At 43.5% G+C, this 24,643-nt stretch overlaps 7 protein-coding genes across 10 annotated transcripts; 2 read left to right on the top strand and 5 right to left on the bottom strand.

Moving 5' to 3' along the window:
- Window positions 1-36: 36 nt before the first annotated feature.
- LOC108105006 (cytokine receptor) lies at window positions 37-2,941 on the bottom strand. Of its 2 annotated transcripts, none has more exons than XM_017211383.2 (3): window positions 2,836-2,941; window positions 1,467-2,673; window positions 37-1,179 (listed from the first exon to the last, which is right to left on the bottom strand). In XM_017211383.2, exons 2-3 carry the CDS (start codon window positions 2,585-2,587, stop codon window positions 369-371), a joined length of 1,932 nt encoding a protein of 643 aa, XP_017066872.1. In that variant the 5' UTR covers window positions 2,588-2,673; window positions 2,836-2,941; the 3' UTR covers window positions 37-368. The 2 variants fall into 2 exon arrangements, with proteins under 2 accessions (XP_017066872.1, XP_017066873.1); XM_017211384.2 differs by having other exon boundaries at window positions 2,832-2,869.
- A 62-nt stretch (window positions 2,942-3,003) lies between these two features.
- Window positions 3,004-10,475, bottom strand: LOC108105005 (cytokine receptor). The gene is made up of 3 exons (XM_017211382.1): window positions 9,082-10,475; window positions 5,475-6,544; window positions 3,004-5,099 (listed from the first exon to the last, which is right to left on the bottom strand). Exons 1-3 carry the CDS (start codon window positions 10,218-10,220, stop codon window positions 3,457-3,459), a joined length of 3,852 nt encoding a protein of 1,283 aa, XP_017066871.1. The 5' UTR covers window positions 10,221-10,475; the 3' UTR covers window positions 3,004-3,456.
- Window positions 10,476-10,957: 482 nt separating this feature from the next.
- LOC108105008 (ubiquilin-1) lies at window positions 10,958-14,860 on the top strand. Of its 2 annotated transcripts, XM_017211389.2 has the most exons (4): window positions 10,958-10,983; window positions 11,092-11,248; window positions 11,599-13,084; window positions 13,160-14,860. In XM_017211389.2, the coding sequence occupies exons 2-4, from the start codon at window positions 11,153-11,155 to the stop codon at window positions 13,234-13,236; spliced, it is 1,659 nt and encodes a 552-aa protein (XP_017066878.1). In that variant the 5' UTR covers window positions 10,958-10,983; window positions 11,092-11,152; the 3' UTR covers window positions 13,237-14,860. The 2 variants fall into 2 exon arrangements, with proteins under 2 accessions (XP_017066878.1, XP_017066877.1); XM_017211388.2 differs by lacking the exon at window positions 10,958-10,983 and having other exon boundaries at window positions 10,988-11,248.
- A 256-nt stretch (window positions 14,861-15,116) lies between these two features.
- Window positions 15,117-17,931, bottom strand: LOC108105007 (moesin/ezrin/radixin homolog 2). 2 transcript variants are annotated; one of them, XM_017211386.2, is made up of 5 exons: window positions 17,897-17,931; window positions 16,792-17,703; window positions 16,526-16,735; window positions 16,184-16,420; window positions 15,117-16,114 (listed from the first exon to the last, which is right to left on the bottom strand). In XM_017211386.2, exons 2-5 carry the CDS (start codon window positions 17,446-17,448, stop codon window positions 15,314-15,316), a joined length of 1,905 nt encoding a protein of 634 aa, XP_017066875.1. In that variant the 5' UTR covers window positions 17,449-17,703; window positions 17,897-17,931; the 3' UTR covers window positions 15,117-15,313. The 2 variants fall into 2 exon arrangements, with proteins under 2 accessions (XP_017066875.1, XP_017066874.1); XM_017211385.2 differs by having other exon boundaries at window positions 17,830-17,921.
- A 453-nt stretch (window positions 17,932-18,384) lies between these two features.
- Window positions 18,385-19,731, bottom strand: LOC108105067. The gene is made up of 3 exons (XM_017211487.1): window positions 19,632-19,731; window positions 19,268-19,398; window positions 18,385-19,206 (listed from the first exon to the last, which is right to left on the bottom strand). The coding sequence occupies exons 2-3, from the start codon at window positions 19,288-19,290 to the stop codon at window positions 18,900-18,902; spliced, it is 330 nt and encodes a 109-aa protein (XP_017066976.1). The 5' UTR covers window positions 19,291-19,398; window positions 19,632-19,731; the 3' UTR covers window positions 18,385-18,899.
- A 103-nt stretch (window positions 19,732-19,834) lies between these two features.
- Window positions 19,835-22,578, top strand: LOC108105066 (cdc42 homolog). The gene is made up of 3 exons (XM_017211486.2): window positions 19,835-19,978; window positions 20,671-20,978; window positions 21,039-22,578. Exons 2-3 carry the CDS (start codon window positions 20,691-20,693, stop codon window positions 21,324-21,326), a joined length of 576 nt encoding a protein of 191 aa, XP_017066975.1. The 5' UTR covers window positions 19,835-19,978; window positions 20,671-20,690; the 3' UTR covers window positions 21,327-22,578.
- Window positions 22,579-22,644: 66 nt separating this feature from the next.
- LOC108105065 (probable tRNA N6-adenosine threonylcarbamoyltransferase, mitochondrial) lies at window positions 22,645-24,608 on the bottom strand. Its single transcript, XM_017211484.2, has 2 exons — window positions 24,161-24,608; window positions 22,645-24,100 (listed from the first exon to the last, which is right to left on the bottom strand). Exons 1-2 carry the CDS (start codon window positions 24,343-24,345, stop codon window positions 23,056-23,058), a joined length of 1,230 nt encoding a protein of 409 aa, XP_017066973.2. The 5' UTR covers window positions 24,346-24,608; the 3' UTR covers window positions 22,645-23,055.
- Window positions 24,609-24,643: the final 35 nt, after the last annotated feature.

The raw sequence follows: 24,643 nt of genomic DNA, 5'->3' as shown, positions 1-24,643 counted from the left end.
TCTATTTTAAGTCTGGTTTTCATTTTAAAATTGCACAAATGTTGACATCTTTTAAAAAAAAGATGTTTGGGTTTAGTTAAAAAATATTTCTGTTTCCTTTCGGAATACGTTTAAGAATACTTCTCTAAGTTAAAAATCACTTGTAAAACCCTTTCGATGATATAAATAGTACGATGATGAGCAAAAGTTTGTTCACTTCAAACTTCAGACAAAAATAATACAATAATGTCTACATGGAGGAGATTCCAGTTCAATGGGATTCGTTTTGAGTACGTTAAGTGACTGACTAATCGCGATTCTGGAGTATTTACAATGGAATCACAATGATGCGAATGAGCAAGGCAAGACTAGTGCGAATCCCTAATTGGTCATCGCGCTGGCGGTGGCTTAATATAACCATCGCTACTAGGGGATGTCATGGTATTCATTGTCACATATTGATTCCTCTGTGGTACGGGCTGTGTCTTTGGTAACTCTTGCAGCTCAATCTCTGGCATCCTAATGGGCTCTTCAAATGTTACGCATTTCGTTGGCATTTCTGCATAAAATTTTTCCGGTGGAACGGTGCCTGGATAACATTGCGGTTCATTTCTAAGCATGGCTGCAGTTTCAACCATATCTGGCAGAACAATACGAATATCGGCCATTTTTCGCAGCTTTTGGACAACAAGAAAGATTAACCCAAGCATTATTAGGGCGATGATGCCCTCCACATACCGCAAGCTTGCCATTTCCTCGGGAATTTCGCTCTTCCCTGTCCACCATCTCATACCGCTGCTTATACCGTCACTATAGTTGGCCGCCACTGCCATCCTAAACACAACATGTACGTGGGAGAAGTTATAGTTCGGCTCGTGGGTAAAGTTCATCTCAATGGGCAGGGCATCATCGCAAGATTGCTCGTGTTTTGTGGAAATTGTGCACCAGTAAACAATGTAGCCAAGTAAGTTTTTTTTATCCTTGGGCTCTATCCAGGTGAGTTTGGAGGTGGTCTTGTTATATCGATCTAGTAATAATCTTCGTTCCCTTATGTTGGCCAGATTGGGTATCTCCATTCGGCTGCTCTCCTTAGATTTCCCAAGGGAATTTGCACTCCAAATATATACCGTTGTCGGTTCATATTCATCCCAATTTTCAAATTCCGCAAACAATTTGTTCTTTGTTTTGGCCAATTTCGTTCTGGAATATTCAATACCAATAAATTCAAAAACAATAATGAAATTTCAATATTATGGACATTGACTAGTGGACTTCAAACTATTTGAATAGGAATTTTTATAACAACATATACTATATAATATAGTACAATATTAATTTTGGTTTTGCCCATCCATTGGTACACCAAAATTTGGGAAAAATCGAATTGTTCAGACTTTAAAAAGAATATTTTTTCAATACAGATTTGAATTTTGCATTGACTTTGACTTGGCACACCCGAATATAGGTTTTTAAAAAGCAATATTTACCCATTTCTGCTGGTCACTATGTATGCTTGATTGGGTCCGTTAAATTCTGTCTCATTCAGCTGCTCCCAGTAGACCCTTAGCTGCCGCGTATTGGAATTATAATGGAATCCATTGACCAGAAATTTCGGCGGACGAACGGGTAAGGAAACAATCGTTGTAATTGGGATATCGGTGTACCATTCCGACCACGGAGCATTCTTACGATTATATCGACGCCTTAAGTTTACATAGAACTTTTGATTGCCTTCAGGTGGATTTGGAAACCTGACTTCATCGAACATACTGGCTACCCTTTGTTGGAGAACCGTTTGATTCCTCGACAAGTTGGACAATTTCTCATGCCGATACTCCACATATAATTCGAATATTTCACCTGGATTGACATTTGCACCGTTCCATCTTACGCAAGTATCGTTACCGCAGTTTGTTACGTTGTATTTTCCATCTGTCCAAAGTGGCACTTCCATTTCGATCCTCGACCGATTAAACTCCTGAATCTGTGTGTCCAATTGGTCAATCATAACCAGCTTAAAAATACTCCAATCGGGACGTATGTTGTTTGGAGAGATAGGCAGAGAACACAGGATTAGGTTTTTATCCTTTTTGGACTCCTCACAGCTTTTGGACTCCTCCAAGCTTGAGTTTGAGCTTGAGTCCGAGTATAGTTTGTATTGGGTATTCCTCTTGAAGGTGGGATTGTCCACCCGACTGAAGCTGCAATTTATATATTCGTCGTGATAGAAGCACTTAAAGAACTCATCTGAGATATTCAGCGTGGGATAAACTTGGACACGGATAAATGACCATGCTACTTCATGAAAATAACACTCGTAAGTTAGCTCGGAACTTTCGACAAGATTTGAATCTTTGTGTATTAGTGTATTGTTAACAATATCCGTATTGCAGCAATCTTGTGTGGCCTGCCGTTTTATACTTAAATCCTTTGCCTGAACACCGTCACATGTGCATGATACCTCCCCAACGCCACCGACACGCCAATTGCTATCGTTGGAGGACCACATATCGCAGTTTATACTCTCCGTCCGACCACATGCCATCATTAGCATCACCAGCAACGTCAGCGAAACTAGCCTGTAAATCCAGAACGTCCTCCAGCCCATAGATTTTGATTTTGTTATATCGCCGCTTATCACTAAACGGCTTCCAATGCGTAGCTAGGGATTTTTTATAAAGTGCAGCTTATGCCCTGTAAGGAAAAGGTATGATTAGTCTCGAAAAACCGTAATCTAGAAAATAGAACGCGATTCCGCTGTTCCCCGAAAACTATTTTTTTTTTTTTTTTGATAAGCAAGCTTAAACGAATTCATTGCGGTAAATCTCTCTTGAGACTTAAACAAAATATACCTACTCTGAGCAATAGGATCCGATTGCTTCAAAGCGATCTTAGCGACTGAAAGCTACGATCGAAAAACGGGAGCTTGAACAATCGATAGGGTACAACCGCTGGCAAACCAGCCACAACTTATCAGCATCAGCAACTTATCGCTAAAGCCCGCGAGAAAACTAAAACACTCAATTTAAAAACTCATTTAAAATTAGCTTTATGTTGACATACAGCGATGTGCGTATGGTATACATAGGTTATTAATATTATAAGCTCGATTTGCTCGTCGCGCGGATGGTTAAGTTGGTAGGTGTACAGTACGAATATATAAAAAAAATACTATAGCGTTACAAATACTTTCTGCCTCACACGCATCGCAAAAGAATACAAAATAAATTACAAACGAAAGAACTACACATTCGTTGGAGAAGTTTCCACTAATTACTATAAACAGCTGCCCGACAGTGGTAAAATTATCCAGTATCCAGGTTCTAGGTTCCTTGCTCTGGTTTCCGGGTTTCGAGTTCCGGATGTGATCTAATCTGATCATGGCGTTGGAAGGGGGGATGCAGTTTGAGATGAATTGAATGATGGATGCGAACGCGAGGGATTGTTAAAATGTCACGTCGTGAGTGAGTGCGCATCTTAGAGGACGTGCCTATTGTGAGCCAAGGCATTCAGATCCTGGGGCGTCACATAGCCATTTATCTGTGGCTGAAGGCGAGTGTGCTGATTTCCGCCGGTTGGTGTCACTCCACCAGCGTGCGTCGGGGATCCCACGTTGGTGGGCAATGGAGGCTTTATCAGCCCAGTACGCTGTAGCTGCTCCATGGTGGTGTAGCCGATGTCGGCCATTTTAGGCGTGGGTGCAGTTGAAACGGTTGTTCCGACTGGTGGAAGCTGGAGTGGTGGCGAAGCTATTGGCGAAGATCCCGCAAAGACTGCTCCTCCAGTTGGTGACAATGGAGCTGCAACGAGGGGCTTCAGTTTGTGCAAATCCGAGGCCTGCACATAGTTATCCATGTTCAGCAAGTGGGCTGGCGGGAAGAAGGCGGACGCAGCGGCAGCGGTAGCCGCGGACGGTACGGGTGCTGGTGCAAAGGGTTGAACTGGAGCTGGATTGAGCCGTGACTGTGGAATGGGTACTGGCACATAGCCGCTGAGAGGAATCTGGGATAATGGCAAGGATATCGGAGCAGGTGACATCCCGGTTGAAGGAACAGAAAAGGCGTGATCATTATCGCAAGGGCCGTTGTCTACCCAACTCTTCATCTGGGTTGGCTTGATATACCCATTGGTGTTCCTTTGCTCTCGCTCCCTTTCCATTTCGCTTTCCCGCTGCTGTTGCTGCTCACGCTCCCTTTCCTGTTCACGATCCCTTTCCCGTTCCCTGTCATTTTGAATAAGCAGACCGTGCCGCATTGCCAAATAGCTGGTGGGGGGGCCAACTGCGCTAATGGGTCCATTATCCTGATGATCGTCGTATCCATCACGATCCGTACAACCACCGCCACCTGAGGAGGATGCTGTGCGCAGCAGTAACTTGGAACTCTCACTGCCGCAGCTGCTGAAGTCGTGCGGTAGATCCTGAGGCGTGTAGTGTGGTGAATCATCGACCCGAGTACAAACGATGCCTCCGCTAACAGACGAATCTGGACCGATGCTCAAGCCCATTCCGCCCATGTCCATCGGCTTCTTTAGGGTCTCTATAATTCCCTGCGGCAGCACAAGGTCGATATCAGACATCTTGCGGTACTTCTTGTACACTAGATAAAAGATAACGCCCAGCACAACGATTGCCACTGATACCTCTATGGTCTGGTACATGGCCTTCACGCTGTGCGTGTCTGGTGTACAGATGAACCCGTAGGTGCCCCAGTCGGATTTGTAGAGCCGATAGGCAGACATATTGCCAGCATAGGCCTCAAACTGCAGCCGCTCTTCCTCGCCAAGTGCGTCTGTCCTTGCCTTACACCCTTGACCAGTAGCCGACATCAGTAGAACGGCACCTTCCGCACCATCTGCTCCATCAAACTGCGCATGCTGCTCAACATTAATGGCCCGCACTGCCAGCTGGAAGGGATTGTGACTGGTGCAGCGAGGTGTGGCCATGACATAGGAACGGTTGTAGCCCGGCAGAATGGTGCTCATCAGACAGCTGGCGTTGTTGTCGCGCAGTGAGATCTCGTAGAAATCGACACGGCCAGCCGGAATCCTGGGCGGCCTCCAGTCAAGTCGTGAGCTCTGGTCCTGATTATTGGTCACCTGAAGCGATGGCGGCGAAGGAACTGCAAATAATTTAATTATTTATCAATTTTATTGCTTATTTAGAAAAGTTATAGGCAATTTTGTTTAGTTTTTACAATTATTAAGTTCCCTTGAAGTATATTGATTCTATTCGTGAACTCATTTTCTTGCCCTGTCTTATCTTAATACCAATTTCCATGGAACAGCCTATGGAGCAAAAATTCCCAAACGAAATGCAGGTCATTAAAACGTCCATGCGTCAGTTTTGTATAAAATTATTTTCTTGGGATTCCAATTTTACTGATAATACTTTATAGATAAGAATAGGCAGACAATGGCACACAAAGGATCACAAAGAAAATCCAAAGATTTCCAGATAATTGAATAAAATGGAATATAATTTGGTGACGACTTACCTCCGATAGCTGTGATGAAGTGTATCACATTGCTGGGTTCTGAGGGATACAGGGTCCGCGCTCGCACGCTCACCTCGTATTTCGTGAAAGCTGTAAGATTGCCCAGTCGGAAGATAATAGGCTTCTCATTGTCCACCAGCTCGTCGGCGGATGCAGCCCGGTGGAAGGTCTCGGTAACATTGTCGTGGAGCGAACGAAAAGAGCCTTCATAGGCGCGCACAACGCCATTGGCCAGTAGCGGTGGCTTCCAGGCTAGCTCAACACTGGCGCTTGTCACCCTCAGCAGCTGCAGCTCCCGTGGCTGACTAGGTGCCGCCTCACCGGTACGATTTACCAACTCGTCACTGTACTTGCTGGCCCGTGATTCCGAATACATGAGCATCTTGACACTGTAATCCGTATAAGGTACCAGGTTCTGAATGACATGCTTGTTGGTATAACGATCGATGGTCACTGTGGTGCAATTATCTGGACGTCCGGCTGACCGTTGACAATAGGTCAGATTGTAGCCGGCCAGGATTACAGCACAAACGCGTTCCGTGCCCCAACTGACTGTCAGCGAGGTGCTGGTAGCCACATCGATCGAGGGCTCCATCTTGGCCAGATCATCCTTTTTATCACTGCTGCAGATCAACCATCGTAGTCCTGTATTGTGCGATCTATAGTTGGCCGACACGGCCATGTGCAATGTTGGCAATTGATCCACCGCTGTGGTGAACTGCAAATGACCACTAGACACTTCCGCGAAGCGTATTGATCCCTCGCACTCTGACAATAGACCCGGTTTGGGTACACACCAAAATACTGTGTAGTTTGTTAGCTCCGCCTGGTCCTCCGGTGGACCCCAGCTGAGCGTGTAGCTCTTATTTGTCGAATGGTAAACGCTTCGAATATTTTTGGGAACTCGCTGCTTAAAGTCCCGGTTGCTTATTGGGCCAATTGTCATCGGTGTCGCATTTACCGACAATCCCTCGCTATTGCTACTGCGAATGAGGAATTGGTGGACGGCGTTCATGTTCCAGTGATCAATCATCGCTGAGTTCGATTCCACCTTAATAAGGCCAGGATCCCTGAAGGGGTTCAAGGTGGAAAGAAATGGGTTATTAAAAACGGAAAACTACCTGGTTATGTAAATATAAAGTTTTCTTTGTTCTACTTGTGCTAGGCATTTGAATAACAACTTTGTTTTTTGAAACGTAACATCTGAAAATCGTTTTCTTAGAATTAAAAATGTCAAAAGTTCATCAGTGCCATTAAAATTTATTTGTATAAACAGACAGACGGGGGATGCCTAGTGAGAGCTTCCTACATGGTTATAAATCATAATTTAAGAATCAAAAATCCCAGAAATTGAGTTGGAATGAAATAATAAACTTCAAAAACAAAACAAACACCTAATTTATTTTCATTTGATTTTAAAAGCCCAACAAAGTACTAGTTTTAATGGTCAATATAAACTAAATTAAAAGCTGAGCCAGCTTATCAAGTCTGACGCATTTCGCATTATAGGCAAATTTGTTTGTTTTTGTATATGAAATAAGCAAATTATATATTATATTAGTAACAAATTTAAAACTTCCGGAATTTGCAGTTTCTTGGTGTGAAAAATTCTTGTTCTAAAACGGATATGGTTAAATTTTTATAAGACATCCATTCAAAGTCGATTGATATTCAACATATAACTTACTCATATTTTTCAAAGAAATAAAATGAATAATAATCATATTCTTAGAAATTGAGAAATACACAATTTGAATGTACATATATCCTGAAGATATTTTTTAGAATTCTTTTGAATTTAAAAAAGAAAAAACCATTGATTCATTGATTGTATAAAAATTCCAAAAATATATTAATTAATAAAAAAAAATATTATTAATTATTAAAAAAATTGTATCTACTTGAAAACATGATTTTAATATAAACAATTGAAAACATTAAAAGCAAATTTGAATAATTAATTGAATTGCTTTACTCATTTAGTTTTAATGATTCAAAACAAAAAAATCTTATTGATTGATAATTTGCAATTTACTTGAAGAAGAAAGAGAGAACCAAAATCATTTCCATTCCTATTAAAATCCCATTAAAACATGTCAATTTTTAAAACCTTCAGAAGTCTGCATCACATGAAAGAAAGCATTACCCCATCATTATTAGAATCATTGTTTATATACATTCCTTATCACCACCAACTGCTGAGTCGATCTGTCCGTTATCATCAATTTCTACGCAACCTAGTATCTCGGTTTAATAGCTATCTGAACGATACTTTCCCAGAAATCTTCAACTATATAAGAAAGTTTTCTTGATAACCATTGGAAAATGTACAAGAAAATAAGTTCATATTAAAAAAAAAAAAAAAAAAAAAAGCCTTTAAGCTGAGATATGACTTAAAACAAAAAAGGAAAAACCGTTTTAAAAATCTGATATAAAATCTATTATAAAGAAAACGACCTTCTTGCTTTTAAATCTTAAAAATTAAAATATGTACATTTTGTTAAACAAAATTTAACTTTTGTATGTGATCAACATATATATTTTATGTATATTGGTTTTTATAATATTAATATATTTTTCTATTTCTATTGCATACATTTTGGCGAAATCATCATATTTGCATGTAAACAAATACGAACACTTCTTTATTTGCATATTTAGGACGCTTTGCAATTATTTTGGCATTTCTTAAGACATTTAATCTTAAACCTCTTATTTACAGAAAGTTTATATCAAAGATTTTGGGACTCAAAATTGCTATTGTCAACAGTTTCTTATCTGGCAAAGAGGTGTTATTGTTTGGAATTTTTAATGGCGGAGGCATACCGACACACCTACTGGCTGTTTTTGGCAGAGTTACTATATTTAGTTGCTTTTTGATAAGCGACATCTCTGCAACACCTTAAAGTAGGCAACCTATTGTATATTATAGGGACACTCAACTATAGCATTGCATTCGTATTTAACATCCATATAAGATTGAAGATTCGTTATATTAATATTTAACACTAAATATAAGGTGTAAAATGCCTCTTTCACAGATCAATTCAAAATAATAGCCATGGCTACAGCAGCTTTCGATCTTTACTATGGCTATCAGATAAATAAACTGGGCAAATTCCAGTCTAAAGATATATCTGTTGCGTCAGATGAGAGCAGGCTATCATTTGCTAGCGGACAACGGGTTTCCTCCGATTTCTCTGGAAGTGCATTCGCGTAAAACGCCGCCCATCTTCCCATTAATGAACGTGTTGTTGCCTCCGCTTTAATGTTTCTACTTCTGAATTTGCCTCTGCCACATCCATACATACATACATACATACATCGGCACTTCGGACGAATTGTTAAAAATAAACATTTTCAACGGAACCCCTACAATGGAAATGTGGCTCTCCGCGTGTGTGCTTGTGCAAATACTACGCCGTATGGCTTGCCTTACGTATTCGCAAGAAGTTGTCGTTCCGGCGAATCTCTACGCCGTGGCACATAGCACCGAGAGATTTGAGACAGGTTTGCCAATGACTAATTAGGTGCCAAGTTGCCAAGCTGCCAAGTTGAACTTATTGCTTATGTACTAGTATACCATATATCCAAATCCCGTACTTACACGGCAGTCCCGTTGATTCGGTATTCACTGATTATGTACTTGAAGTCCGGCCCATTGAGCTCGTGTGCCTCGAGTGGTTCCCAGTAGAAGCGCATGCCCTCCTCCGAGGAGTAAACGTAAAAGCTGCCATAGGTGACGCGGGGCGGACGTCGTGGACGCTCTGGAGCGGTGGCAAAATCATAGATTAACGGTTCGCTCCATAACGTATTGTTTTGGTTAGCGCGCACGCGCAAATGCAGCTTGTAGTTGTAGCCGGCATAGGGCAGTTCCGTGAGGCAGATTGTGTCCTTGATCGTCATGGTATTGTTTGGCCAGCTAGGCCTTGTGATGGGCTTAAAATTTTCGGGCGTGACGAGTACTTGCCAGGTCAGACCACGGTTGTAGTTGGATCGCCGGGGCATCTCCCATGTCAGACACACCGAGCTTTCGGTCTTGTTGACCAGGGTCAGGTTTTGGCCAGGTCGCGCCGGCACTAAGCGTTCGAAATGATTTATCGTTATTGGCTGTGTTTTTTGACCCAACGCATTTGAGATTAACAGCCTGAAGTAGAAGATCTCGCTAAATCGCTTATAGTTATCATCAGTCAGATTGCAAGTAACCACCGGCGCCGAATCGAAGTTGCAGTCCAGGGTGTTGCTATAGCGCCAATCTTTGTTGGTATTATAGCTGATGTTGTACTTGGTGATGACTTTGTTGGGCGGCTGGGTGAAGTTGCACACCATGAACTGGAAGTCGTAGTCCAGGCAATTAAAATCGGGTACCTCGAGCGGACTGGTGCCCACGTAAACCTTTGATTTGTTGATCACATATTCGCCGCACATGCACAGGTAATCATTTTCCTGCTCCACGGCGTTTGTGACGCTGAACATGATGGTGGTGTTGTTCACAATCCGGATATGATTCGCGTCGCGGTATATTTGACCTCCTCCCGTGAAGTATAATTCATTCACGGGACAGTGTTCCGGGCCTTTGCCTTTGAAATAATCTTCGTTGATGGTGCAGCTAAGGTTAAAGTCGCCGCCGATGAGCTCCTCCACCTTAGCGGGAATTACCCAGCCGGGGTCCAGAACGGCGTTAGCGCCGCCTCGGCATCCTGCAAGCAGCATTAGGAGCAGCACGAGCTGCGCCTGGGGCATCATCTTCCAAATCACGATACAAATCACCTCTAGATGCTGTTTTTAAGGTCCACTCTATGTTGATAACTCTCTCTCACTCCCTCTCTCGCTCTCACTCACACACGCAGGCACAGGCGCACACCGACACGCCGCTCTCTCACACACACAAGAACACCTTACTGGCCGTGGCACTTGTTGGCTCTGTATTGGTGGACAGTTCTCGGAAACCGTTTATACGCTGCGTTCCTGGAAGTGGCTCTTAAACATTTCACTACCCAGGTGTGTGGGCTTCTTTTTTGGGGCTTCACTGTTCGACACTTAATCACGAATATATCTTGTTAATAACTGTAATGTCACTTATTTCTTTTGCACTTTTAAATGTCTTGTCTCTCGCCACGCAAATGAAGAATCCTCAGTTGGCGAAGGACGGCGATCGCTCTCCTCCCTGCCCCCGCTCTAGTTATTTTCTGGTCTGCAGTGTGACCGCTTATCGAAACTTATCGCAGCCAGATACGCGATATGACAAGGGCTACCTGTGCACAACGGTCCTATTGTGTGCGATAATTACCACCGACTAATTTTTACATACTATTTCAATTTCTGTTTGCCATTAGCTTAAAATTATGTCATGGTTTCTTAGTAAAACTTTTTTAAATAGCGCGCACAGCCTAATTGGTGATAAGAAACCGTTTGATGGCTCAATAATCGACAATCGGTATACCGATAACCGATACAGTAGCCCTGGCGTGTGCAATAGTCAAAATCGAAACTGAACGTGTGTGTGTGTGTGAGTGAGAAAGTGACGAATTACTTTTCATCAAATGGAAAATAATTTAGTTTGAAAACACGTATCTATTCAGAGCACCCAAAAATTATAGTTCATACAATATTTTAGATACAATCAAGCTAAATCTGCACAGGAGACTATACGAAATCACAACAACTACACCATCGAAATGGCGGAAGGCGGCAGCAAGCGCATCAACGTGGTTGTAAAAACGCCAAAGGATAAGAAGACGGTCGAGGTTGACGAAGATTCTGGAATAAAAGAAGTGAGTACGGTGCGCGTGACCCGCTGAATCTCTCAGCCCTTCTGGTGGCAATCCCAAGGGCTCGTTACACCATTTAACCCCACCCCCGTCCTATAATCACGGTCAATTAATGACTGTAATCGCGGTACAGTGCACTTCGCCTAAACCACACCGAACTGTACAGTGCACTTTGTTCATGGGACTCACTTGCACACAACAAACGCACACTAAAAAGCTGGTACAGTGCATTCTGCCTTTGCAATCACCAAGGGTAGTTTTTTCTCATAACCCACATAAATACACATAGAAAAAAATGAATATTCTATCATTCTATCATTAACCAAATCTGTCATACCATCTTCGCCCTACAGTTCAAAATTCTGGTTGCACAAAAGTTCGAGGCGGAGCCTGAGCAGCTCGTGCTTATTTTTGCCGGCAAAATTATGAAGGACACGGACACGCTCAAGATGCACAACATTAAGGACAACCTAACGGTACACCTAGTGATCAAGGCACCGACGCGCAACAACGAGGTGCCGGCACGCCAACCAGCCGACGTGCGCCAAACGCCCTTCGGACTGAACCAATTCGGCGGTCTGGCCGGTATGGAGGCACTCGGAGCCGGATCGAATACTTTCATGGACCTACAGGCGCGCATGCAGAACGAACTGCTCAACAACGGCGACATGCTGCGCTCCCTAATGGACAATCCGCTGGTGCAGCAGATGATGAATAATCCGGACACCATGCGCCAGCTGATCACTTCCAATCCCCAGATGCAGGACCTGATGCAGCGCAACCCTGAGATCTCGCATATGCTCAACAATCCTGACCTGCTGCGCCAGACTATGGAGCTGGCCCGCAATCCCTCAATGCTCCAGGAGCTGATGCGGTCGCACGATCGGGCCATGTCCAACCTAGAATCGGTGCCGGGCGGTTACAGCGCCCTACAACGGATCTACCGCGACATCCAAGAGCCAATGATGAACGCAGCCACCGAATCCTTTGGCCGCAACCCCTTCGCTGGGCTGGTCGACGGCGCTGGATCTGGTGCCGTCATCAATCCGCAGCAAGGCACTGAGAACCGAAATCCGTTGCCAAATCCTTGGGGCGGTGGCGGTGCTAATTCAGCCACAAATGGTACAGGCACTGGCAGCGGCACTGGAAACCGAACTGGAGACTTGCCGCCGAACAATGTCTTGAACACTCCGGCCATGCGCAGCCTGCTTCAGCAAATAGCCGACAATCCGGCTATGATGCAGAACCTTCTGAACGCGCCGTACACGCGTTCCATGATGGAGTCCATGTCACAGGACCCGGACATGGCCTCGCGCCTATTGAGCAGCAGTCCGCTTCTTTCTAACAACCCCGCCATGCAGGAGCAGGTGCGTCAAATGATGCCACAGTTCATGGCCCAAATGCAGAACCCTGAGGTGATGAACATGCTGACCAATCCGGACGCGATGAACGCTATCCTGCAGATACAGCAGGGAATGGAGCAGTTGCGCAGCGCCGCCCCAGGTCTTGTTGGTACCCTTGGCATCCCACCGCCGCCACCCGGAGTTAACTCTTCATCGGATCCAGCAAGCGGCGATGGAAGCGGTGGAAACAGCGGCACAACCACCAACAACGTCTCGCCTAGCAGTGGGCTTAACTCTGGTAACTCGGTCACTGGCGGTCCAAGTTTGGCTCCGGGTGGTGGTCCGAACGCGCAACTCTTCAACGATTTCATGATGCGCATGGTCAACGGGATGTCGAACAACGCGGATGGCACACAGCCGCCGGAAGTGCGCTATCAATCGCAGCTGGAACAGCTGGCAGCAATGGGCTTTGCCAACCGGGATGCCAACTTGCAGGGTGAGATTCTTGAATCAGCACTAACGACTTGACAACCTTAATTCTAATCCAATCCATATCTCTTGTCATTCACAGCTCTGATCGCTACGTTTGGGGACATTAATGCGGCGGTAGAGCGATTGCTGTCCCTCAACCAATTATCTTTGAGTTAACAACGTTAAGCCATTTCCAAACTGTACACAACCTGTCTATATATCTATGAACTACATCTATATTTACCACTATAGCCCTGGAAAACGCGAATCAGAACACAACGACAACAAGATGAGAAAGGGGGACGAGGTCCTTTTCCTAAAACCCCCGCATACAAATTCCACGGTCAGAACACTACCGATGCATATTTAAATTGGAAATATCTTGAATCCTTTGAACCTACACAACACACCTGAGCACACTCATACACACAAACTGACAACTGCACACGAGAATAGGAGCCTAGAGATCGGAGAGATATTAGACAATATGTCGCCGGTGAGAAAGATAGATAGATATCGCATACCAAAGCGTCGGCACTTGTGTAGTTGATATCTTTTTTTTTTTTTTAATTATTAACATTTCGAGATTTCAGAAAGATCTGAAATCTTTATAAGACACCTGAGAACCATTAAAGCGGAAATGTCTTACCCGAAAACCAATTTGAATATGCATAAACAGAGCATATATCTGCACATCCATACACAATACACACAGACATACAGACCCATTTCGCGCATTTAACCTAATTGTCTTTCAATAAATTTAAAGAGGTTTGTGCTCCCTTTGTCATTTTAAATCAATTACATATTGTCATAAACGTATGTTAATTCCAGTTGTGTGATTGAGAAAGAAACGCGGTGCAAATCCAAACGATCTATGGTTTTATAGACAGATGTGCAATTCCTGTATTTCGGTCAGGTTCTGGTTTCCGGTTTAAATCGGGTGCTAATGGGTCAACGCCGCAGTTCTTCTATTTCCCCTCCCTTTCTCAAAACCCGAAAATGTTATGTTAAGTACACGACAGAAATCGGGACAAAGTGCAGTAGATATCGGCTATATGCAAAGCCGGAATAAGCAAAACTTGCTTAGAGAAAAATATATACATGATGATATGCAAACAAATTGCATAGAAACAACGCAAGTAGTCAAAATGGTTATAGATTTCTTGATATAAGAATAATCTCCAAGCGTTATTTATCCCATTTGTTTAAAAGAGAAAAATGTAAAAAATCGTTGCATATAGGCTTTAGTTGCACTTAAGCGATTTGCATGTTGAAGATATCTACTGTAAGTTTTATGTGTGTATATATTTATAAATATATATATATCAAAATATTCCATGGTGTTAACAAAAGACCTAAAGCTATTTCAAATTCCTTAGTAAAAGCGAAGAGAATACCCAACACTAAATTGTAATTTTACTTTAAGCACTCGTATGCATATAACCGACTTTTTGGGACTGGACAGTTCTAATGGGTCTCCTTTCCGATCGCATCCCTAAAAACACACTTTCGTAACGTTTCCTTTCGTGCGTTCACTGTCTATATAAAGTATGAAATCAATGTATACCATGTAAGTACTATTACTATATATCTTCGTTACTCGTCGAAGTGAAGAGTATGTAGGTGAGCCAACTTCAACGGGGGAATGGGTGGGTGGTCAGGTACTGGAGCTGGACCGATGTGAAGGCGATCGGAACTATGTTTATTTGTTTAGTGAAGGAAGTGAAACTAAGTAATTAAATGTAAATGATCACATGTTTTAAATCAGTAATAAAGCTACTTTGGTTTTAGATTATAACCCCCATCGTTTTGTTCTTTTTGACGGGAGGATTACGTAACTGATCCGAAGTACAAAAGTGAAGAAAAAAGTTTATAATATAATAGACCAGTGAAATAATTCCAGTGCATGTGAGCTTCTGCGATCTTGAATTAAGTAAGCAAGGATTATCTAGCTTACATAAAATGTCTTCTATTAGAAGAGCACTACTTTATCACAATATATGTTACTATTATATATACTTTAGGGTCTAAACACAGCATGTATATATGTGTGGTCCAGGCCTTGTAATAAGTTTTATTACAGCAGCGGCTTGAGTAAACAATCGAAAAACATTTATTATAGTATAGTACAACTACGGTTAAGGCACTCATACACTCTAGCACGCGCACAGGCATACACACCAAATATCGTACAGCTAGATGAGGGAGTTAGTCATGTTGAACAGGTGATGAAGCCACGCTGGGAGGCTGGTCAAAGCTCCTCAAAGAACGCCACGCGCGCCTTTGTTGAGCCGGATTTGAGCTTTTTGAGTGTGGAGTACTTGTTCTCATTGGCCTTAATTTGCGCCTCACTGAGAATGTCCAAGTCTCTCTGGTTTTCCTCAATCTTGTGCGGCGCGATCTCGGAGCGAAGTGTCTGCAGTTGGTTTTCCACTTGGTTCTTAGAGTTGCGCAAATACTCAAGATGGTTGCGTTCCATCTCGTTGGTGATCTGTTCCATCTCGTTATCGGTAAGGATGAACTCTTTTGGCTCGAAGTCGTCCGAAATACCGCTAGAGTTGTCGGCAAGATAGTGCGACGAGTGGGTGGTAAGCTCGGCACCGCCGGCGGTCTCCATGTCATTGGTTGAGCTACTGGTAGTAAGCGAAGGCGTGCTGATAGCCGCCATGCTGGATGCCGTGTTTGCCGCATGCGAGACACTTGAGGCGGTCAACAAGCTATCTGTGGAGGACTTGCGACCGCTATTAAGGAAGTTGAGCAGGCGGGCGGTAGCCTCGCGCTCGGCCATTTTGGCGCAGATCAGCTCCTTGCGCAGCTTTTCAGTCTCGGCCTCCCGCTTGTCGTTCTCCACCGTCAGCTGGTGGACATAGAAGTCGGCATCACGGATCTTTTTCTCCAGGTCATGTTTCTCGCGCTCAACCTTCATTTGTCGCTCGCGCAGACGGTCCATTTCTGTTTTGAAATGATTCGCCTTACACTCGGTCAGCTGCATCTGCTCTTCGTTGACGCGGCTCTTCTCGAAGTACAGCTCCTTGGTCTCTTCAGAACGCCGCTGAATATTTAAGAAAATACACAAAATCAGAAATCAAAAGAATTTAGGCATTAGGGGAAACTGTTTTACCAGCGCGTCCCTGGCCATACGCATCTCGTTTTGCAGGTGTTCCATGCTCTTCTCCATCTCGTATCGCTCATGCTCCGCCTTCTCACGCAGCTTTTTTTCCCTGATAAACTTCTTGCGCTCAATTTGGCGACGTTGCTTTTCCTCCTTGGCTTGTGCTTTCATCTGTTGGATCTCCATGGTGTCGGGCTTGCGTCGCCTCATGTACAGATCATGGTTGCCTTTGCACAGGTCAAGAATCTGCAAAACGGTACGGAAAAAAATATAGAGGTGATTTCGTAAAAATTATATTTTACCTTTTCACCCAATTCGTCTATGCTAAAACAAGAAGCATCGACTACTTACCATCTTGTTGATATGCAGGTCCTGTGAGTAGAATATAAAATTCGAGACCTTGGCATCCACCAGGCGAATGGTGAACTTGTTATCGTCAAAGCTGACGTGCCGTATCTCGTTCCACTGGAACGTGGTCTTTGGCGTTAGCTTATCGCGCTCGTCGTAGATGTTCAGGCCCACGGAGGTGACACCCAGCCACAATTTGGTTTTGTTCTTATTCTGATGGGCACAGAAATGATTAGAGTCACTAAGCATTAGATTCACTACTAACTCACTGTAATAGGAAAGTAGTTCACTCCGTACATGTCCAGGTCCTGTGCGATCTTCAGGTACTCCATCTCCACCTCATCGCGCGTCATTGGCTCGTGGTCCATATACCAAGTCTTGATGCGTTCCTCCCACATCTCGGGCGTCATCTGGTACTGGTCTGTCACCCCCTTTGGCAAAAGTTCGCCTCCGGCCAGCATGCCGTCCTTATAGGTCTCGTAGTCATACGGCCCGTACTGCACATGCACCGCATAGGAAGCCAGGAGAACGGACGCCTCTGGCCGGCAGTAGATGTCCATGGATAGTATGCTTTGTTTGACCTGCAGGAAGAACAGGTGCTGCGTGATCTCCTGGATCAGCTCCTCGCTGACGTTCTCCGGAAAGAATTTGGCGTAAAAGCTAAACACGTACACATTGTTGCTGGCGTGCAGCTCCACTCGCTGATCCCGCACCCGCTTCTCCATTTTTAACCAGGAGACATTGCTGCGCGTGTCGACATATTGCAGTCCAAAGTACCACGACTCGCGCAGCCCGATGGTGCGGCACACTAGGTCGAACAGATCTTGGCCGGAGGCGCGGGGCTCCAGTTTAAACTCCAGCTCAGAGTCGAACGTGCTGACCCGCACCGACAGAGAGCGATTCTTCTTGGAACTGAAGGGGCTCATTCTGTTATGTGATGTGGGTTTGGAATCAAGCACTTTTGATGGCGATATATACGCCGTACTGGTGGTCTGGTCTTTCTGTGATAACTTGTTGCGTGCAAAAGGACTTGTTGCTGTCCTCGCCCGCTTATCCTGCTGCTCCTATGCCAGCTAGCGGGCCGCTTCCTGATTGCTGCTCCTGCGGTCCTCTCTAATAGCGCACTGTCTCATTTTGCAGCCAAATCTGTGCTCCGGACAATGACAATTCTGGGCTGCAGGCTTGCGAGAGAAAGAAAGAGTAAGTCACTTCGCTCATGCGGGTGCTCGAAACAAGAATTGTGGGCCGTTAGGATTCTGATGAATTTTGTACACCAGATCTTAGCTTCTTTCTTATGGACAACTAACCAAGACGGAACACAACAGGTTTCACCTCTGGGGTTAAAAAGTGAAGGTTACTCATTCAGTTGCTTACATTGAATTTGCAAACGCATAACAAGTTCGCAATGTGTGCGGCATAAACGTTAGCAGTGTGACCATTAGCCTGGGATATACTGAATAATTCTTTGTCATATCTCCTTTTATATTTATTAAGGGAATTCCAAGAATATAATAGAAATTATGATTATTGAAAATGCTGTTTATTTACAAAAGAAATCATTTGTTTTGCGATTTTCACATACATTCAATTTGTGTTTATTGATAATAAAGATTTCAAGAGTTTTCCCTCCTTTTTTATGATGAATAATTGAAAATACTAGAAATCTTATAGAGTTGCCATACTGTCACAGGCTTTTTAAGTTTTTAAATGATCTTGCTGAAGATATTGAGTTAAATAATTCCATTGAGCGCAAAATTTGATTTTGGGCCTCAGGAAAATTATTTTTTTTTTTTAAATTTAATATGTATTTCTTTTAAGCTTAGAAACAAAATACATTTGTTATATGTAGAAAATAACCGTCGTTTAAAGAGCTTACATTGTTTATTTTGAGGTTGCTTTAGTTTGTTCTTTCAACTTCAGCGAATAAGCAATGTCCCAATGCGATACGAAATACCGTTTAGCCATCACATTTCAACCGAAAGCCGAGAATTTTCCAAACTAAACAAATAATATTAGTTTCTTACAGTATTCTTAGAATAAATATACATACATACATACATATAAATATTACAAATATAGGTAGTTGGGAAACAGAGGGCGACTTAGGCTATATTTATGTATGTGCGTGCTTAGGAAGTCTTGGCTTGATTTATAATTGCATTATCTATTTATCCAACGCGATATGCTGTGCAAGTAAACAATGTCTATCACACAACGCAAGTACTGAGAGGATTGTCTCCAGATTTCAGCACACAATAGAATGAAAGGACGTGAACTATGCTAAACTTGAACTACAGAGTTCCATAGTTCGGAGCTCGGATTGGCACTTGATTAGCGGTGCCAGGTTTCGGAAGCGACTTGGCTGACGGATTCCGGGTTACTGGCTGCTGCGCTTGATTCGCTCGACGTGCAGGTCGTACAGCATCTTGTTCTTTTCGTAATAAAATGGGTTTTGCTCTGCTCCCAATTCTGGGTTGTACTCGTATCCGACTGCTACACCGTTCCCCGATGCATCGTGGCCACCAGGGCCACCGGGGGCACTAGCTCCTCCTACTGGCAGGGGAGGAATGCTGCAGCTGCTGCTGCTGCTACTGTTCCCATCGTCGTAGTTTAGATGCAGGTTGTTGATGCGTTTCGAAAGGGGCGTCGACTCGCAGGGCAAGTCGTCCTCCCGGCTACGCTTCCTGTGGAAAAAATGCGAGTAATGTAAACTTAGTTCCTTGGTACAGATCGAGTCTTACTTACCTTGTCTTTAAAAATCCAGCCATTCCGAGCCAACGAGTTGGTGCCTATTAGCTTATTGTTTTGTTCTCTCTCGTTCTCTTCTTTCCTTGTTCAATCTTACCAGTGTGACCTCGGTATAGTGCGAATTATACCTAGAAGATACCGCAAATATAAGTTCTTGTTTTATTTATGTGTTGAATGATAAAAATAAAACGTTGTTAAAACTAGATGATGAACATAAAATGATCCATAAAATGTCAATGTATATATGAAAATATGTATAGAATGAACAGTCACCAGACATGTCGACAAAGTCACGAAGTTCTCTTATTTTAATTAAAAGGAAATAAAAACAATATTTATAAGTGGACATGAAAATACTTACAATTTTTAAAAACCTTAAGCTGTGGTAGTTAAACCTTTATACCATAAGTTCTAATCACAGAATTTTGAATTCATATTAGTTAAGATTTTTTAGATCTGACAGAAAGAATCCCTTGTGCCCATTTTTACCCGAAAATACCAGTTCAGCAAGCCGGGTGGAAGCACTTCGACTAAGTGGCAACGCTGCGCTAGTCACTCGCATGCAAACAGCTCGCTGGAGAGAGAGAGCACGAACACACAAAAGGAAATAGTAGTTTTCCGTACGAATCGAATCAAATCGAGCCCAGCCCAAAAAAGCGGAAAACGGTGCGGACTCGCCAGCGGTTGCAATTTTCAATTCGATAAACTGTAAGTAGCAAATGCGCTTGGACCGAGGGGGCCAAGAACTATTGCAAAAACCGAGCGTTATAGTTGAAAATTACCCCGTGAAAAGTGAATGAAAACGAATCGTCGATGACGGGTCTGCGTATGCGTGTGTGTGTGTGGACCGTGCGCCAGTGTGCGTGTGTGATAAATAATTGGTTCCAAATTTCATTAGTTTTCAGCAAGGAAATGACAAATATTATATGACTCTAACTGTTAATTGCGACGTAAAGCAAGTCAACTCAAGAAGTTGACACCTTAGCAAAGCTGTGGCTAAAATTAATTAGCATAAAGCTAGTAATAGTGCAGTAAGAACTGCATTCGAGCAAGTGAACACGCACCGCACCCACACTAATGCAGACCGCCCTACTCGCTGCGCCCGTGTGCGTGTGTGTGTGTGTCCAATCAGAATTTTCTGATGCCCGTCCGGCTTATCTGTGTGCGCCGTTGCTTTCCATTCTTTCCGTTCTTTCTTCGGCTTGAGTCATCGCTCGGTCTGCCCAGATATGTGGGGACGGACGTACAGACGGGCATACTTCTCCGCATAGATAAGGCGCTGTTCACAAACGGTCACTCTGACAGGAGCAAAGCAGGAGCGGGCCAGAACCGCACCCTAGTCCATCCCTTTTTCCCCACCCGTTCTGACAATCCGGAAACTAACCCTAACTAATCCACAGGAGTCACCCCTCTGCACAACATGCAAACCATCAAGTGCGTGGTCGTCGGCGACGGAGCCGTGGGCAAGACCTGTCTGCTCATTTCGTACACAACCAACAAGTTCCCCTCGGAATACGTGCCCACGGTCTTCGATAACTATGCTGTCACCGTCATGATCGGCGGCGAGCCCTACACACTGGGGTTGTTCGATACGGCCGGACAGGAGGATTACGACCGACTGCGTCCGCTCTCCTATCCACAGACAGACGTCTTCCTCGTCTGCTTCTCAGTGGTCAGTCCCAGTTCCTTTGAGAACGTCAAGGAAAAGGTAAGCTAAACTATCAGATGTAGACTATAATAGATATAACGAAATGCTTACATGTTACAGTGGGTGCCCGAGATCACACACCATTGCCAAAAAACACCGTTCCTGCTGGTGGGCACACAAATTGATTTACGCGACGAGACTAGCACACTGGAGAAGCTGGCCAAGAACAAGCAGAAGCCCATCACCATGGAACAGGGCGAGAAGCTGGCCAAGGAACTAAAGGCCGTAAAGTATGTGGAGTGCTCGGCCTTGACACAAAAGGGCCTAAAGAATGTATTCGACGAGGCCATCCTGGCCGCATTGGAGCCGCCAGAGCCCACAAAGAAAAGGAAGTGCAAATTCTTATAATTCTTCTTCCCCTACACGATGTATCCCTTTCATTCTGGCTTTCTACTACAATGACTCCTTCCCAGCCTTCCGACGTCGAGAAGCGTTCAATATATACCCATATATGTTTTGGATTATGTTATTCTGCAATCGTTTCTGCCGGAGCCCAGTCCAGCCCAGTACTTGAGAAGCTACTTCCTCTCCATCTGCCTATGTCTCTCCCTATCTCTAAATCTCTTGTTCCGTTTATGTGTCAGTACTGTCTATGCTCCTCCATTGGAGCCACAATTAACCTGTATTTTAGTCGGATTCTATGATTTACCTATCTGTCCCAGCTGACTGGGCAGTTGCTTTTAACTCGGGACAGTCTTCCGCCCCACAAACTTCTAATCCAATCCCAGCCAGGATCCAATCCCAGCCAATTCAACCCCGCCCAGCAGGTGAAATCAAATCAAAATCCAGCCGATTTCATATCTGCTCGCATTCTTGTTTTTGGCGCAATTTTCTATTAAGTAAAGAGAGAAAACACAATATCTATATAGCGAAACAAATAATTTATATATATTTCTTTATATATATACAAGATTTAAGGAGAAACAAAATATAAAATTATGATAAACAAAACAATCCAGAACAAATCAACAAAAAAGAAGCATAAAACAGAAGGGCAAATGAAAAGAACCATGCACTTTTTTTTGTTTTGCATCAGTCGATAAAAAAAACACTTGCAATCCAAGTCGATATATGTAGTCCCAAGAGCAACGTGAAAAATAAGCAAAGTCGCGAAGATTATATAAAATATTTATAATAACTGAGGGCGTTATGTTCAAACAACGGAGGTTGGAAGGAATTCGCTGACATGCAAATATGAAAGTGAAGCTTATTATGTAATAAAACTAAGAGTATGAGTATTGAAATATGATTAAAAATAAATTAAAAATAAAAGAAAAGGAAAACATAAACAAAACTAGGCGTTGCAAACACAAACACACATCTGAAATCTACAATCTATATAAATAAATATATATATATTTAAATATGTATAATCCATAAACATATAACAATAAAACAAATGGCCACAGCAAGAAAAATTTGTATTGTAGTTCAGCAAAAAAAAAAAAAAAAAACAAAGAAAAGAAAATACGAACTAATGCATTTTTTAATATTTTTATATGTATACATTATCAATTTTTACATTTTTTTTCTAGACCTTAGTGATTTAACATTATTGATTTCAGATAATATCTTATAATAAAACGAAATCCAAAACGAATTCATTTTCTGTCTTGTTTGTTTTTTCTGAAATAAAAAGGGTAAAAAAAAACCCAAAACTAAGTTTATAGAAAGATTAAAACCGGATATTATGTCCAAAACTATATGCTAATGATTTTTATCATGTCATCTTTATGTGACATCCATTAAAGGCAATCATTACATTTAAAAAGAGGCTGCAGTGGCAGTCTGTTTTCATTTATCAATCACTACCTATGCTACGTTAATTGAGATACTTTCTCCACCATTTCATGAAATGGTCATTATATTAACATAGTCAATAATGTACACAGATCATATCCCAATCAATGAGTTCAGTTTTCAACCAGGTTAAACCTATTTCAAATCAATTCTTCATTTTTTTAATGTTACACAATTTCTCTCAAATAACAAAATATTTAACTCTATTAAAATTACTCCAACTTTTAAGAATAAGTATATGTAAAACAGAACTTTGAGCTTTAACAACATTTGATCATCACCCCAGTGGCTGAATCCATTTACACTTGATGGCCGCCGCAGTCACGGCCTCCTCGTGGGACTCAGCAAATCCTGCTGTGCCTTGAATGTCGATCTGGTCGTAGTCGAATCGCAGACTACCCTCTCTGTCCTGCAGTAGCTGCTCGACTCCGTGCCATGCAATCATAACGCCGTTGTCGGAACAGTACCGCTTGGACGGCCGATAGCTTCTGCAGCCGTACTGATCTGCCAGGTGGGCGATGTTAGCGTAAATGGTATCGTTATTGGCCACACCGCCAGACACCACCAGGGTGGGCGGTGCGTCGCCAAAGAGTCGGACCTGCGGCAGGAGGCAATACTCAATTGCCCGTTGGGTGCGGTGCATTAAGTGACGGCTAACACCGCGCAGCAGGCCAGCGCAAAAATCGCCATAGTTACTGATGACCCCGTCCGGTGGCGTTCTTTCTGCCCGCTCGCGAGTTCTGATGGCTCGGAAGGAATTATTCTTGATGCCGGCAAAGCTGAAGTTACAGTTGCGTTGCTGGGATAGTGGCAGTGGAAACTCATAGGCCAGAGGATCGTTAGCCAGCTGGGCGGCGTGCTCAATGGCTCGCCCCCCGTTCCAAAGTCGATATTCGGGCAGGACATGTAGACGTAGTCGGCGACCGATCTTGTCGAAAGCTTCGCCGGGTGCATCGTCCAGCGTTTGGCCAAGGAGTGTCAGACGACCAGGTCCGTGGACGACTGCCAACTGACAGTGACCACCACTGACTAGCAGACAGAGGAACGGGAAGGGTATCTCTTCCGGATGCTCCATGCGGGCTTGCAGTGCGTGGGCTTCCATGTGGTGAACGGGTAGCAATGGTTTTTGCAGGCGACGGGCCAGGTGTCGAGCGAAGCGCAATCCAACTACCAGACTTAGCGGTAGTCCAGGTCTCGTGGTCACCGCGATGGCAGCCAGCTCTTCCGGCGCCAGATGCGCCTCCTTCAAGCAACGCTGATAGGCGGTCTCTATGCGGGCGCGGTGCAAGTCCTGGGCCCTAGGGGGTATGATTCCTCCATATCTGCAATTTAATCGGTTTACTTTCGGATTTGCATAAATAAGAATGCCCCCTGGTACTTACCTAGTATGGAACTCCTGCTGGGATTCCAGCACATTCGCCCTCACCCGGCCGTTGGTGTCCACGATAGCGATGCCCGTATCGTCGCACGAGGTCTCGATTCCCATGACATAACTGAGGCGGCGTCTGATTCCACCTCTAATGGCATTTCCAACTTCATTACCGGCTAAACACTTGAGAGCATGCATAATGACCGGGCGCCGGCAGTAAGCACCAGTAAATGGTGTGACCGTTTGCGCCGAGGCCGCCGCACGAGTGAGTTATTTTAATTCTACACTTAAAAATATTATAATTGTGTAATTTCTTTAAAATAATAAAATATTTATTTTTGTCTTCATTTTAAAACTATGCTATGCCACAAGGTTTTTTTTTTAAGTTTCATATAGTTCTGATATCAAAGAAAGGCAACTAGTATAATAAGATACCCACATTGAAACCCATAAAATTATTTTTTAATTTCTTGACTTAAAATTGATAATGGCTAAA

The sequence above is a fragment of the Drosophila eugracilis genome, unplaced genomic scaffold, assembly GCF_018153835.1.
Source record: "Drosophila eugracilis isolate 14026-0451.02 unplaced genomic scaffold, ASM1815383v1 contig_2155, whole genome shotgun sequence".
In the NCBI taxonomy this organism is placed as follows: domain Eukaryota; kingdom Metazoa; phylum Arthropoda; class Insecta; order Diptera; family Drosophilidae; genus Drosophila; species Drosophila eugracilis.
This window is presented reverse-complemented; position numbering and strand designations above follow the sequence as displayed.